We start from the raw sequence: 16,773 nt of genomic DNA, 5'->3' as shown, positions 1-16,773 counted from the left end.
AAATAAATTGTTTAAAATCTCCCGCATCTCTTTTGGATCCACACATGGCTGTCCATTCTGATTCTCTAACGGAACAATTTTATCCCTCACTATCCTTTTGCTATTAATATAATTGTAGAAACCCACTGGATGTATTTTCACCTTACTTGCCAAAGCAACCGCATATCTTTTTTTAGCTTACTAATTTCTTTCTTAAGATTCTTTTTACATTCTTTATATTCCTCGAGCACCTCATTTACTCCATGCAGCCTATATTTGTTGTAGATCGCGCACTTTTTCCGAACCAAGTTTCCAATATCGCTTAAAAAAACATGGCTCTCTCAACCTTTTAACCTTTCCTTTCAACCTAACAGGAACATAAAGATTCTGTACCCTCAAATTTTCACCTTTAAATGACCTCCATTTCTCTATTATGTCCTTCCTATAAAGCAAATTTTCCCAATCCGCTCTTTCTAAATCCATTCGCATCTCCTCAAAGAGAGCTTTTCTCCAATCAAAAATCTCAACCCTGGGTCCAGTCCTATCTTTTTTCATAATTATATTGAAAGTAATGGTTTTTTGATCACTGGACCCGAAGTGATCCCCAAATCATACCTCCGTCACCTGACCCATCTCACTCCCTAACAGCAGATCCAACACTGCCCGTTCTCTAGTTGATACCTCTATGTATTGGTGCAAAAAGCAATCATGTATACATTTTAACAGAATCGGCTTCCCAGTCTATGTGTAGATAATTAAAATCTCCCAAAATCACAACCTTGTGCTTACTACAAATATCTGCTATCTCCTTACAGATTTGTTTCTCCAATTCTCGCTCCATATTAGGTGGTCTATAATTGTTACTACACCTTTTCCATTCTTCGATTCCACCCAGATAGTCTCCCTAGACGAACCCTCTAATATTTCCTGCCTAACCACAGCTGTAAAATTTTCTCTGGCAAGCAATGCCACACCTCCTAATCTTGCCCCTCCAATTCATTCACACCAGAAGCAACGACATCTCCGAATATTTAGTTGCCAATCACACCCCTCCTGCAACAATGTTTCAGTAACTGCTACAACATCATATTTCCAGGAACTAATCCATGCTCTAAGCTCATCTACCTTTCTTACAATGCTTCTAACATTAAAATAGATGCACTTAAGAAACTCTCCAGCTCTTCCGGTCTGTTTATCCCTAAAGATGCAAACAACTTTATTATCTTTTTTTCCTACTCCCCTACATCTTCGGTGCATCCCTTCTCTATCAGCTGCCTATCCTTCCTCACACACTGTCTACAAGCTTTATCTATTTGTGAACTACCCTCCTCTCTCCTAGTCTCTTCAAATTGAATCCCACCCCCAGCCATCCCAGTTTAAAGTCTCCCCAGGAGCCATAGCAAATCTCCCGGCCATTAGCCGGCCTAGGATTCAAATGTACCCTGTCCTTTTTGTACAGGGCACGCCTGCCGCAAAAGAGGTCTCAGTGATCCAGAAATTTGAATCACTGTCCCCTGTTCCAATCCTTCAACCACGCTTTTATCCTCCTCCTCATTCCATTTCTAATCTCACTGTCACGTGGCACAGGCAGGAATCCCGAAATTACTACATTTGAGGTCCTTCATCTCAATCCCCTTCCTAAATCCCTATTATCTCCTTTCAGGAGCACTTCCCTTTTCCTACCTACGTCATTGATACCCATATATACCACGATCTCTGGCTCCTCACACTCCCACTTCAGGATATCCTGGTCACGATCAGAAACATCCCGGACCCTGGCACCAGGGAGTCAAACTGCCATCCGGGTTTCCTAACTGCGTCAACCAGAATCGCCTATCTAACCGCATAACTACTGTCCCCTATTACTGCTGCCTTCCTCTTCCTTTGCCTACCCTTCTGAGCTACAGGGCCAGACTTTGTGCCGGTGGCGCGGCCACTGTCGTTTCCCCTAGGTAGGTTGACCACCCCCCCACCCCAACACTACTCAAACAGGAGTACATATTGTCAAGGGGTACAGCTACTGGGGTACTCTCTATTACCGGACTCTTTCCGTTCCCTCCTCTAACTGTGACCCACCTGGCTGCCTCCGTGGCCCTGATGTGACCTCCTGCCTGTAACTCATCTCTATCATCTTCTCCCTCTCCCTTACCAGACGAAGGTCATCGAGCTGCCGCTCCAGTTCCCTAACACGGTCCCTTAGGAGCTGCAGCTCTGCGCACATGGCGCAGATGTACACATCCGGGAGGCTAGGAGACTCCAGGACCTCCCATATCCGACACCGAGAACAACAAACCGCATTCACGTTCGTAATTTCCCCCTTTCCTCAAATAACAGGAAAAATTAAAAGCTAAACCTACCTTGCCTCGCCCGTTTCCACCTAAGGCCTTTGAGGCAAAGCCCTTAAGCCGTCACTCTGCTCCTGGCTCACTCCGCTGTCTGCAAATCGACGCTGCCCGCTGTATACGGCTGTGATCCTTTTAAATCTTCCCCCCTTCACTGCCCAACGACACACACCTGCGCAGTCCCGCTTCTTTTAACTCCGACGAGAAGAAAATAAAATCAAAATGGCTCCCGCTGCACTCCCGTTCAGATCCTCAGACTTCCTTCTGCAAATGTGGGAACTGACATGGGCTCTGGGAAGAGAGTGCGAAGTCGAAGCTCTTTTGGGAACTGACCCAGGTTGTGGGAGAGAGTGAGGCAGTGGGAGCACTTTGGGGCCTAGCACATGTCTGTGAGCGGAGAATGAGGGAGGGGTGTACTTTGGTGACAGACACAGATCTGAGCTGAGAGAATGGTTCAGTGGGAGTACTCTGGGGACTGAAACACGTCCGTGGGGAGAGCATGGGAAGCGGGAGATGTTTTGGTGATTGATACAGGTCTTTAAGAAGAGGGTTGAGCAGTGGGATGATTTCGGCGACCGGCACGGGGCTGTGTGGAGAGAGTCAGGCAGTGGGTGTAGTTTGGACTGACACTGATCTGTGGGGTGGGAGTGGTGAGTGTGAGTACTTAGGCAGAAAACACAGGCCTGTGGGGAGACAGAAAAGAAGTGGGAGCATTTCGAGGACTGACATGGGGCTTTGGGAGACACTGGCGCTGTGGGAATATTTTGGGGACTGACACGGGCCTGTGAGGAGAAGGTTGGATACTGTTATTATTCTGGTCTCTGACACCGATCTGCAGGTAGAGGGTGGGGCAAGGGATTACTTTGGTGACTGACACAGTGTTGCATGGAGAGAGTGGGTCAGTGGGAGTATTCTGGAGACAGACACAGGGATGTGCTGGGAAAGTGGGGTTGTGGGAGATGTTGGGGTGCCACAGGTAAATGGCGAGGGAGGGTATCAGTGGCTTTGGAGACTGACTGCCAGAGGTGCGTTGAAATTGTTTGCCCCTCTTTGATAGGAAAGTGGCTTCGAATGTCCTGTACCGGATGAGCGGTGGGGACCCCGAATGCGCTGTATGTACATATTACAGTGAGCTTAAACATTGCCATGATGTTCGTACGCGCTTCATCTGTGAGAAGTCTGCACCTTTGTGCCCGGATATTTCTGAAAAGATCCAGGATCTCTGTCAGTAACCAGTGGGACCGAGTTGAATATAATGATAAAACCCTCTTTCTCCCCCATTTCTCTTAACCACTCACACTACACCTTCCGCGCCGCTGCCCCTCACCCTTACCCTATTCTCCTCTTTCCTTCTATCACAATCTTACTCACCATCTTGCCCTCTCTTTACCATCGTCCCTATAAAGTCTCTCTCTCATCCCTCTCCACTCCCACCTCCTCTGTTTCATGCCTATTTTTCTTACCGCGCTTTCTTGCCTCCCTCTCCCGCAATTCCCCCTTCTGTGCCCGGTCTCTCCCTCGATTCTCTACTCTGTTTCTACCCACTCTCTCCATTCCACTGTCTCCATTTTATCTAACCCAACTCGCTTCCCGCTTCTGTCTTTAGCTACTCTCACCTCAATCATGTGCGTTAATGTTCTCGATTCCCCAGTCCTGGGGAAATAGAGTGCAAGAATTCGCCTGATCTGTGTCCCTCGTGGTTTTGTTCACCTCTGTAAGGTCACCGAAAAAAGTCTCAGAATTCCCAACCTCGCTCCATAACTCAGTCCCTCCTGTCCCGGCAGCATCCTCGGAAATCTCCCTCTGTAATCTTTCCAGTTCGTTGAGTTTTCTCTTAGAGCAAGGCAAGCAGAACTGAACTCCATACTCCAAGTGCGGCCTGACCGACGTCATCTGCAACTGCAACGTGACCTCCGACCCCCGTACTCAGTGTCCTGACTGATGAAGGCCAGCGTGTCAAATGTCCTGTTCACCTGTATCGTATCTTTTCTACCGGATTCACGGTCTCTTTTATTATCTGTGACTTAGACCACCGGATATTTGTTCTTTTGAAGAAGCAGTAGGGCGCAAATATGTAAAATTAATGTCAAATGCAAAAAGTTAATAAATGCAGCAAAAATGTGGAGGTGGTGCTGGTGCGTTGAAGAATATGCTGGCGGAGGGGAAGTAGGTGTTCCTGGTTCATTGAGTTTTCAGTCTCCTGTTCGTCATCAACCCTCCTTCCCAGCTGACCATCCTCGTCACCGTCATCCATGACTTCCCCTATAGCCCTTCCCGTTTCCGCCAGCGCCATCTTCTTCTACATACCCTGTCTCCATCACCTCTCCTTCCCTTACACTCCGTGCCTTCTCCGTTATCTCGTCCTTCCCCAACTCCTCTCCCCGTCTTCCTGTACCGCTCCATCCACTAAAGGTCCTCCACGGTACCATTAACCCTCTCCCTTATTTACACGCCTCCCTCTCTCTCTGTTTATATGGAAAGGGCAAGAGGTAACGTATGTTTTTACACCAACCAGCCTCCTTCCACCGGATATCAATCTAGCGGTTCTGATCTTCTGCCTTGTTCTCTGTGAACAGGCCGATCGTTTGTTTCGATAACACTTCATCCCAGTGACTGATATTTCACCACCAGATCCGTGCTGCCACCAAAACCACCCCCTCTTCCAATTCTCGCCTGTTCCCTGCACATCCCCTGAACAGAAACACTCGCACATTCTCCGAGCCGGCACACAATTCAAGACTTCTCTAAAGGCGGAATTCTGGGGATTGGTGAGAAGGAACGAGCTTCGGAACATCGGAGTTTCTGAACGGACCCGGGGGAGTAAGCTTCAGTTTGTGTCTGAACCCGGGTGTGCGAGATAGGGCGGTCCGGAGAAAGCGTCACCCAGTGTCTAAATTCAGGAGTGCATGACGGCACGGTGTGGAGAGATTTTCACTCAGTGTTTGAATCTGTGTGTGCGTGTGTGTGTGTTTGTGATGAGCCGGACTCGAGGGAAAGATTGGCGGGAATTGGATGTGAGTGGAAATCAGAGAGTTTATCTCTTTGAATTTTCAAAGAGGAGAGTCTTGGGTGAGGGAAGGAACATAAGTGTTGGTTGACTTGTTTTCAGTTTAATTATTGGTTTTTTTATCATTATAATCGCAAAGTCAGAGCAGTAGCAATGTCTGGCAGGAGAGTTAAATACTCCTTTACGAGATGTGTGAAGGCATGGGGACCTCCAGAACCGCTGAGAACTTCACCTGTCAGAAGGTCATCCAGCTGCACCTTCTATCACTCTGCGTTAGAGAGTTGGAACTGGAAATAACCATATAACCATATAACAATCACAGCACGGAAACAGGCCATTCCGGCCCTCCTAGTCCGTGCCGAACACTTAATCTCACCTAGTCCCACCTTCCCGCACTCAGCGCATAACCCTCCACTCCTTTCCTGTCCATATACCTATCCAATTTTACCTTAAATGACACAACTGAACTGGCCTCTACTACTTCTACAGGAAGCTCATTCCACACAGCTATCACTCTCTGAGTAAAGAAATACCCCCTTGTGTTTCCCTTAAACTTTTGCCCCCTAACTCTCAAATCATGTCCTCTCGTTTGAAGCTCCCCTACTCTCAATGGAAACAGCCTATTCACGTCAACTCTATCTATCCCTCTCAACATTTTAAATACATCAATCAAATCCCCCCTCAACCTTCTACGCTCCAATGAATAGAGACCTAACTTGTTCAACCTTTCTCTGTAACTTAAATGCTGAAACCCAGGTAACATCCTAGTAAATCGTCTCTGCACTCTCTCTAATTTATTGATATCTTTCCTATAATTCGGTGACCAGAACTGTACACAATATTCCAAATTTGGCCTTACCAATGCCTTGTACAATTTTAACATTACATCCCAACTTCTGTACTCAATGCTCTGATTTATAAAGGCCAGCGTTCCAAAAGCCTTCTTCACCACCCTATCTACATGAGACTCCTAGATCTCTCTGTTCCACTGCATTCCTCAATGCCCTACCATTTACCCTGTATGTTCTATTTGGATTATTCCTGCCAAAATGTAGAATCTCACACTTCTCAGCAGTAAACTCCATCTGCCAACGTTCAGCCCATTCTTCTAACCGGCATAAATCTCCCTGCAAGCTTTGAAAACCCACCTCATTATCCACAACACCTCCTACCTTAGTATCATCAGCATACTTACTAATCCAGTTTACCACCCCATCATCCAGATCATTTATGTATATTACAAACAACATTGGGCCCAAAACAGATCCCTGAGGCACCCCGCTAGTCTTCGGCCTCCATCCGGATAAACAATTATCCACCACTACTCTCTGGCATCTCCCATCTAGCCACAGTTGAATCCATTTTATTACTCCAGCATTAATACCTAACGACTGAACCTTCTTAACTAACCTTCCATGTGGAACTTTGTCAAAGGCCTTGCTGAAGTCCATATAGACTACATCCACTGCCTTACCCTCGTCAACATTCCTCGTAACTACTTCAAAACATTCAATAAGGTTTGTCAAACATGACCTTCCACGCACAAATCCATGCTGGCTACTCCTAATCAGATCCTGTCTATCCAGATAATTATAAATACTATCTCTAAGAATACTTTCCATTAATCTACCCACCACTGATGTCAAACTGACAGGTCTATAATTGCCAGGCTTACTTCTAGAACCCTTTGTAAACAATGGAACCACATGAGCAATACCCCAATCCTCCGGCACACTCCCCGTTTCTAATGACATCTGAAAGATCTCCGTCAGAGCTCTTGCTATCTCTACACAAACTTCCCTCAAGGTCCTGGGGAATATTCGGTCAGAACCCGGAGATTTATCCACTTTTAAATTTCTTAAAAGCGCCAGTACTTCCACCTCTTTAATTGTCATAGGTTCCATAACTTCCTTACTTGTTTCCCACACTTTACACCATTCAATATCCTTCTCCTTAGTGAATACCGAAGAGAAGAAATCGTTCAAAATCTCTCCCATCTCCCTCGGCTCCACACATAGCTCACCACCCTGATTCTCTAAGGGACCAATTTTATCCCTTACTATCCTCTTGCTTTTAATATAACTGTAGAAGCCTTTCGGATTTACTTCCACCTTATTTGCCAAACCAAACTCGTAACTTCTTTTAGCTTTTCTAATCTCTTTCTTAATTTTCCTTTTACATTCTTTATATTCCTCGAGCAATTCCTTTACTCCATGCTGCCTATATCTATTGTAGACATCCCTCTTTTTTCGAACCAAGTTTCTAATATCCCTTGAAAACCATGGCGCTTTCAAACCTTTAACCTTTCCTTTCAACCGAACAGGAACATAAAGATTCTGTACCCTCATAATTTCACCCTTAAATGACCTCTATTTCTCTATTACATCCTTCCCATAAAACAACTTGAGCCAATCCACTCTCTCTAAATCCCTGCGCATCTCCTCAAAGTTAGCCTTTCTCCAATCAAAAATCTCAACTCTAGGTCCAGTCCTGTCCTTCTCCATAATTATATTGAAGCTAATGCTATTGTGATCACTGGACCCGAAGTGCTCCCCAACACATACATCTGTCAGCTGACCTATCGCATTCCCTAACAGGAGATCCAACACTGCCCCATCTCTAGTCGGTACTTCTATGTATTGTTGCAAAAAGCTATCCTGCACACATTTCACAAACTCTAAACCATCCAGCCCTTTTACAGAATGAGCTTCCCAATCTATGTGTGAAAAATTAAAATCTCCCACAATCACCACCTTGTGTTTTCTACAAATATCTGCTATCTCCTTACACATTTGCTCTTCCAACTCACGCTCCCCATTAGGTTGCCTATAATACACTCCTATCAGTGTTACTACACCTTTCCCATTCCTCAATTCCACCCAAATAGACTCGCTAGAGGAGCTCTGTAATCTATCCTTCCAAAGCACCACCATAAGATTTTCTCGGACAAGCAATGCAACATCTCCTCCTCTGGCCCCTCCTAATCTATCACACCTATGAAATGAATGGATGAACTCCGGATCATTCGGGAAGCCAAGGGGAGATAAGGAGGACATATAGAGAGGCATTTACATGCAATGTACAGGACACAGGAAACTGGGTGACAGACAGGAAGGTGAAAGGTGTTAATCAGCCCGACCCAGTGCAGAGACCCCTTGTGGCGAACCCGCTGAATAACAGGTAGACCACTTTGGATACTTCTGGATGGGAGGAGAGAGGTGCAAATAACCAAGCAGGGGAAAGTCTCACCGGTCAGGTCTCTCGAACAGACTATGGTTCTGTGGCTGAGCAGGAAATGTGGCCAGCTGTATCGATAGGGTTCTCTTTGTTAGGGGAACGGGAAAAAAATGGTACTGTGGACGAGAACGAGATTCCTCGATGGTGTGCGGTCGTTATCGTCGCCAGTATTTAGGTAAGAAATGGGAGCGGGTTCTTCAAACTTATGTATGTGCAAGTGTGGCCAAACTTAGAAAGAACATTCAAATTAAAATGTGGCTAAAGAGTTAGGGTTGGAACGCGGACTTCAGATAAGTGTATCACTGGGCTCTCTTCCTCGGAAAGTGCGGCCTCTACAGACGAGACGGTTTTATTTCATTTCAAGGCAATTGAATTTAAGTTTAATTTCAATTCCATCACACATGAATGCCCATGAATTCAGCCAGGACCAAGCTGCAAAATACAACACCAACTGTCACACGAGGCACGGAGCACACATAATATGTATAAAATTTAAAGATAGTAGGATACCAGTAAAATACTTCAAAGCATTTTGTACACACGCGCGCGCGCGGGCACGCGTATATATATAAGTAGCTTGAGGTCCTAGCACTATAAAAGCAACCGAAATCTACAAACTACAACAACCGAGCTTGTCTTCTGCCGGGCGAAAACCGGGGATTGCACAGAGTCCTGCCGGGAGGCTGCGCCACACCGCCCCACGTTGTGCAGCTCCTTCATTTTCTCCGCCATCGAGCAACTCTCTCAGTTGACACCTGAACTAATGCCCCAGCGGGAAGGCTTGCCATTGTTGTGGTTGTTTAAGCTAGAGTTGCAGGGGAATGATAACCAGAATGTTTGAACAGATAGTGGAATCCTTGTTGGGGCAGATGTTGCCAAGACCTCAGACAAAGTCAGCAAGCAAAAGTTTGAGCCTGCTGGGATTCATGTTCTGAGTTGCGTACGTTTCAATGCAGGAAATATTGTACGAAAGGCAGATGTGCTCAGGGTCGTGGCCAACGACCGGAAGCATGATAGTTTAGCCATTAGTAAGATTTGGTTGCAGGAGGGGATATTCTGTTACCTCAACCTTCCAGTTTTCCGCTGTTTTATTCGTGCTAATGCATATATAATTTAGGCTGAGGAGAGGCTTTAAAGGTGGAAGTGGGGAATAAGAAAGGTATGAACTCGTTCATGGGGCTACATTATCGACCACCGAACAGTCCTGTGGATTTATAGGAACAGATCGGTGGAGAGTTCGGTGTCTGTTTTAAAAGACATCAGTTTGTGACATTGGGTGATTTTAACATTCTTGGTATTGACTGTGAGCCTCAGACTGTGAAAGGACCGCTAGGATAGTCTTCTTAATCAGTAAAGAAAGTTTCCTGAATCGGTGGATAGAGAGTCCCAATGAGAGAGTGCAATACCTGATCTCATCCTATCGAATAGGACAAGCCAGGGGACAGAAGTTTGTGTCGGGGATCACTTTGCATCTGGTGATGGTAATGCCATTAGATACAATGTAATTATGGAAAAGGATAGGTGCAACCTCGAGTTAAATTTCTTTTTGAGGGTTATAACAATACGAGACGCAAGTAGACCAGATAGCTTGTATCTGTTACCCCCAGGGTGGAAATGTATAATATCACAGAACCTGCATTCACGTGAGAAGAGGTAGGTTCAAAGGAGATGATGGTGGCAAGTTTTTGTTGTCACAGAGATTGGGGGGAGATTGGAACGTGCTGGCAGCGCTGGCGGGGCGGGGGGGGGGGGGAGATCCATAGAGTCGTTTAAGTGGATCTTTAACAGGCACGTTGGTGTGCAGGGAATGGAGGGAGACGTATGTTTTGTCGGCAGAAGGAATTCAGTTTAATTGGTATATCACAACTCTTGGACCGAAGGGTCTGCTCTGTTGTGTGATTTACGTTCTCTGCTCTGTAGAAAGAGCAGAGTCATTTGAGCGCATCGGGTGGGAATTGCTGGGGGTTGGGTAGAACAAGGAATTTGACGATTTGTCTACAATCAGAAGGAACCATCAATTCACAGACGGTATAGGCCGTGAAAAAGACACACACCGACACCATCTTCAAAGGGACACAGAAAAACCCCTTACAGTGTTTCTGTGTCACCGACACAACCCTCGTCGTGATAACAACACGCCCCTCATCGTGACACCCACACATTGACAGACCCTGCACTGCAACAAGGAAACTTCCTCGGTGTGTGCATAACATCCTCCCTCCACAAAACCCCTCCCCGAATCCGTCAAACACTCCCTCTCCTGCACTACTCCTCGACCCCGTCACACATTCCCTGCACTACATCACCCGTCCTCCCTTACGAGCTGTACCGTCTCCGTGACACAGTCTCTATCCTGACCACATTCTCCATCTGTGTCATCCCCAACATTCACTACGCTCCTCCCCGTCCGCCTGACCCACCCCATCACTTAAACCCCAACCCGTCTTCGTCAACCTCTCCTTCTCCTGCACTACTCCCTGCCTCTGTCACACACACCTTACACAACACCGATTCACTTTCCGTCAGCCCTCCCTCCCTTACAGGCTACCCCGTCTCCGTGACCCATTCCTCCCCTGCACACTTCCCGTCTCCGTTATTCCCTAACTTCATCGGGCACCTCCCACGTCTTCCTTCGTTCCTCAATCCCCTAAAACTATCCCCATCTCTGTCACCGACCCATTAGCTTCCCTTACTGCGTTCACAGGCAATTGTGGTGACTATGAGAGAGAAATAGTGTCTGTTACTACAATTCCCGCCTTCCACTGGATATCTATCACCAGGTCCTGAGCGTATCCACAACTATGCCTGCACAGGCTGCCGTGTGGTTCCAACACCACTTGAATCAGTGACTGAAATCTCACCTCACTTACCCTGACCTCCCCTCTCCTACCCTTCTTTCCTCTTCCATCAGCACTTCATCCAGTCACACACACACCACCTCCGAGCGTCACACATAATTCGGGAGTACTGGACCGCCGAAGATCCGGGTTTTGGTGAGAGAGGAGACCGGGGTTTGGGGGGGAGGGGATGGAGTGAGCTCCGGAGTCGTCTCCAGCAACCCTCCGTCCACTACAGACCATGCCATCTCCGTTATCTGCTCCTTCCCCATCTCCTCTCCCCGTCTCCCTGACCCGCTCCATCCCCTACACTCTCCACGTTTCAATCAACCCTCTCGCTCCTCTACACCACTCGGTTTATATGGAATTCTGGGGAGGAAGGGGGAGAGGTGACGTCTGGTGTTACAACACCCAACCCCCTCCTCCGGATGTCGATCTCTGGGTTCTGATCCTGTTCACTGTTCTGTATGGACAGGCCAGTCTTGCGGTTCCACACCACTTTCTCCCAGTGACCACTATCTCAACACCACGTCCCTACTCCCTCCCCCTCAACCTCTTCCACTTCTCTGCTCTTTACTGCTCACCATCTGAACACGAACACACGCACAGTCTCCGAGACAGACACACAATGAAGGACTACTGGAACGGCGGAGTGCAGGGGGTGGTGAGAGGAAAGCAGCTTCTGAACCCCGGAGTATGTGACGGGACCGGGGGGAGGGAGCTTCAGTCTGTGCCTGACCCCGGTTCTGGGTGATGGGACGGTGTGGGGAGAATTTCATTCATTGTTTGAATCTGTATCCGTGTGATGAACCGGAGCAGAGGGGGCTTACCTCGGAGTAAAGGGGTGGGCAATCGCAGCAGCCATTGTTACAGTAAACCGTACTGAAGTGAAAGATAGAGTGCTTATCAATTTGATGCCCTACGGAAGAGCGTCCCGGGTGAGAAAAGGCACAAAACTGTTGGTAAATTTGTTTCCAGTTTGTTTATTTCTTCGTATTTAACTGCAGTTAGAAAGTGAATTAAGCATTTCTGGCAGGGGAGTTGACTGCTTGCCTTGCAGGTTGTGGGACGGCATGGAGACCTCCAGAGTCCGTCACAGCTTCACCTGTAAGAAGGTCATCTAGCAGCACCGTCTATCACTCTGCGTTACTGAGTTACAATTGGAAATGGATGAACTCGGGATCATTCGGGAAGCTGAGCGGGTGATAGGGAGGACATATAGAGAGGTATTTACACTCAAAGTGTAGGATACAGCAATCTGGGTGACAGACAGGGAGGTGAAAGGGGTTAAACAGCCAGAGCCAGTGCAGAGACCCCTTGTGGCCAACTCGCTCAATAACAGATACGCCACTTCTGATACGTCTGGATGGGAGGAGAGAGGTGCAAATGACCAAGCAGGGGAAAGTCTCACTGGTCAGGTCTCTGGCACTGACTATGGTTCTGTGGCTCAGCAGGGAATAAGAGATGAAACTTGGCGAGTTGTATCGATAGAGTGTCCTTTGTTAGGGGATCAGAAAAGAGGTACTCTGGATGAGAACGAGATTTCTCGATGGTACGTGGTACCCTGATTTACAAGGATTGGGGAGCATGGTTTATGAGGTTGAATGAACTCGACCTTTTCTCCTTGCACCGACGGGCGATGAGTCGTGAACCGATCGAGCTGTAAAAAATGTAAAAGGGATTTCTTCTTTTTCTTTGTTACTGTGTATGTAATCAAAATGGCTTCTTTGTTTTGTTAAACGTAGGAATGATTCTTTGTTGCGAGAGAGTGCTGGAAGCTTGTTTCGGTTAAAATTTACTGATAACGAGAATTGTATTCCTTTGTAAACCAATTGGGATTAATGTTGTTCTTTCTTCTGAGTCTGTAAGCTATTGTTGGGGGGATTTTGGGGAGATCGGCGCGAGGGGCTAAGCGAGAGAGGACGCAATGCTGTAAACGGGGCGAGGAACGGATCCCCAAGGGTGGGGGGGGGGTCCGAGGCCAGGAGGTACCCCGAGGAGAGGAGACGAAGCTAGATGTGCTTGGTTGCCCACTTCGGGTGGTCCTGAGCTGCGAGTCGAGGAGTTCGGAGGGTATCGAATGGTGGCCAGAAGACTTCAGTAATTGAGCTCCAACGGTTGTGCACGAAGTGGTTTGGACTTTGATAAGTTTTTGGGCTAGGCGGAGACATCACACAGCATCCACACCAGCTGATTACCCCGTTTGGCGGGGCCGAAGGCTGTTCCCCCTAGACGAGAACGAGCTGAGCGAGCCTGAGGCGACCCAGGGGGTTACAATTATAAGGTGGTGCCGTAAGTTCGCTCGATGTTTCTGCTTTAATGTTTGAGTTGGAACAATTACCCTGACAATTCCGGAGGTTGCAATAGATTATAGGATGTTGGATAAAATTTCGTGCGCAAAGAAATGATTACCCTTTTAAAGGTGTGCAGGACGTTGGGAACATCACTTAAAGAATTTGTTTTAGTTTTGTGGCTGCGCTCTTATCGTGCTGAAAATATAGGTTTGTTTAATTTTGCCGTCTGTTCCAGTTCACTTTCGCGGTAACGCAATCTTTATTTCCAACTCCGTTAATTGCGTTTAGGTTACACGATTTAATAGAGTTGTATGCCTGAGAGCCTGCTGGTTCCTCGGTATATTAAGGAAAATTATTCTGATATGTTCACCATTTTACAGCTGGATCGAAAGATACTTTAGATAGGAATGTAAGTGCGGCTGTTTTCTATGAGTAAATTACAGGTGACGCTGACAAAGCAACTAATCAATCAGCAGGAATGGCTGCCATAATTTTAGGCTTAGCGTGGGTGGAAGTATTTTGTTCTTGTAAAGTTGTAAAATGATCAGATTCTTTTTCGATTTTGATGAGTCTTCAAAAAGGTCATTCTAGCTGGAGGTCAGATTTACTGTTGGAAATTCATCAAATATTGATTTACATCAGGGGTCCCCAACGTTTCTTGCACCATGGACCGGTTTAATATTGACAATATTCTTGCGTACCGGCCGACGGGGGGTGGGGTGGGGTGGGGGGTGTTCAAGTAGGGTTTCCAACTTTCTCACTCCCAAATAAGGGACAAAAATAGCAGTTAAATATGTGACACGTGTTTACCCCGAGAAAGACGACCATGACCAAGAAGCCTTATGCGTGCACCTGTGTGCGCATGCGTGACGTGTGCCTGTATGGAGTGCATACCCGTCGACAAATCAGTTTTTGCTTAATCTTCCCGATTCTGTTAATTGAAACTGCACTGTACCGACATTATTCCCACTTTATAAAGGCCGTGTATTTATCATATTCCTGCTTTTACTATATGTTAGTGTTATTTTAGGTTTTATGTGTTATTTGTTATGATTTGGTCGTTTATTACAAGTTCAACCGTGCGTGACAGGGAATGAGAAAAGGTGTAGCTGACTCATCTCGTTTCGTATCGCCAAATCATATCGTTTTCTCGCCGGCCGGTAGCGCATGCTTTGCTGCCCGTTGCCGGTCCGCGGCCCGGTGGTTTGGGAGCACTCTTTCCATGTCACTTTCTACTGGGTACCTACGTATAGCGGTTTTGAAGGGTTGGGGCGAGTTGACCGGTCAGATGGAAAGACTCATAAAAGTTCAACTATGGAAATAGATCATCCGTGGAGTAAATCTGAAGCTAAGGGATTGGTAATGTCAAGACTTAATGGCTTATGACTAGAGCGTGTGATAATGGGCACAAGGGGAGACAACTATATCCATTGGATTAAACTGCTGGGATTGTGGAAGCTAGTAATATAAGAGGGAAATGATTTGCATAGACATAACATCGATGGCTGAATCTATCTATTATATACAGTACTGTCTTGTTGGAAAATATTATGAGTTGCGTGCGTTTTGTTATTATGAAACCGTGAACAGCACTATTACGGTCTGAAGCATATACGGCTAAAAGAAGTCAAATGCAGCCTTCATTAAAATCCTTGAGGGTTGATAGCTTGAATGTGAAAACAAGTAGTAACTTATTGCAGTGATTTCAATTTAATTCACAGTATTTCATTTCATTACGTACAACCTATGGGACGTTTTGTTGGGTAACATTGGCTTATTTGGAAAATATAGTAAGGATTTTGTTTATCTGAACATCAGCCCAGTCCGTTTGGTGTCGGGAACGTCCTTTTAAGCTGGACTGCCAACCAGCACAGCCAAACTCAGACTATCATCGAAGGTGGAGACGGAAACTGGTATGATTTGATATTTATTAGACAACTAGCGTCAGACTAGCCGGCAGCTAGTCGGATTCTAAGGTCAGTGGTCAAGAATGAGATTAGATAGACTGAAACGCAGCCCAATGGGTGAGTGGCATTTCTGAGCAGTTAGTTGACTGAAATCTGTCGGGGTCAATGCGGCACTGGGTCTCCAATACGGTGCTTTGCCTCGAATCCCCCCGACACACTATCCTAGTGTCCCGAAGCTGGCTTTCGGCAGGACATTCCACCCAAGAATGACACCTGATAGATGGAGACCGAACTGGAGCTTCTGGCTTTTGCTCAGGATGCAGCTTTATAAATGAACTTGAACACCGAGGTGACCGGATATTTCAACGCGCTCATCGCCTGCTCCCTGAATTTCGACTGTGTCACCGCATATATAAATGTGTTCGTGCAGCAGCTACAATCCCTCAACAAATACCCGATGTAATGAAAAATACATTCGGAATCGCTAAAATCGAATCCCGTTCCCGAGACCTGATAATATATGACATTTATAATATACGTCGTCCAGAGGAGGATAAAGCTGCCGGAGAGAGTGAAGAGTAAGATCACAGACCTCCTCCTGTTCTCCATCTCTGGGTCACTGCGGTTCTCTGCCTTGCGCTGAACCAGCAGACCCTTACGGACACGACTGGCCACCAAAATATTCCTGACTGTCAGAGCGTTGAGCAGAAGGATCACAGCGAAAGGGAGAAACGGAGTTAAAACCGTATCGAGCCAATCATATCCCACCCACCAGGGGTCAGTGAAATACTTGTCCATTAGTTGACAGAACCATGGTATCTGGTCGATGATCACTTTGGGTTCCCGTGTAAAGTAGCGTGGAAGGTTTTTCAAACAAGAAAGTACGCCGGTTGTTGTTAGAACCACAGCCGCAGTTTTCCCAGTGGAATATTTTGTTTTCAGATTCTGACAGCAAATAGTAACAAAACGATCAACAGTGAAAGTGACGGTGAACCAGACAGAACAGTCTGTGGCTGTGAACATCAGTACATTAATAATACTGCAAACAGGGGTGATGTCCAAAAAACTCACGGGGAAGTAATAATAACTGATTTGATACAAAATGACCCCGGTGACGATAGTCAGTAGATCTGCCGCTGCCATGGCAACTAGGTACCGAGTGGTGCAGGT

The 16,773-nt window shown here is 46.6% G+C and overlaps 1 protein-coding gene across 3 annotated transcripts in view; it reads left to right on the top strand.

The window, feature by feature from the left end:
* The window catches only part of LOC140720705 (C-type lectin domain family 12 member A-like), a 353,185-nt gene that overhangs the window by 13,493 nt on the left and 322,919 nt on the right, over nt 1–16,773 (top strand). Inside the window, exon 6 of one of the 3 annotated variants that reach the window (XM_073035535.1) lies at nt 3,379–4,284. The exons of the other annotated variants lie outside the window; for them this stretch is intronic. Coding sequence (XP_072891636.1) covers nt 3,379–3,553 — 175 coding nt within the window. The 3' untranslated portion in view covers nt 3,554–4,284. Of the gene's footprint in view, nt 1–3,378; nt 4,285–16,773 lie in introns of those variants that run through there. 3 annotated transcript variants of the gene reach the window in all.

The sequence above is a fragment of the Hemitrygon akajei genome, unplaced genomic scaffold, assembly GCF_048418815.1.
Source record: "Hemitrygon akajei unplaced genomic scaffold, sHemAka1.3 Scf000046, whole genome shotgun sequence".
Taxonomy (NCBI): domain Eukaryota; kingdom Metazoa; phylum Chordata; class Chondrichthyes; order Myliobatiformes; family Dasyatidae; genus Hemitrygon; species Hemitrygon akajei.
The sequence above is the reverse complement of the archived record's forward strand: the minus strand, read 5'-3'. Positions and strand labels throughout refer to the sequence as shown.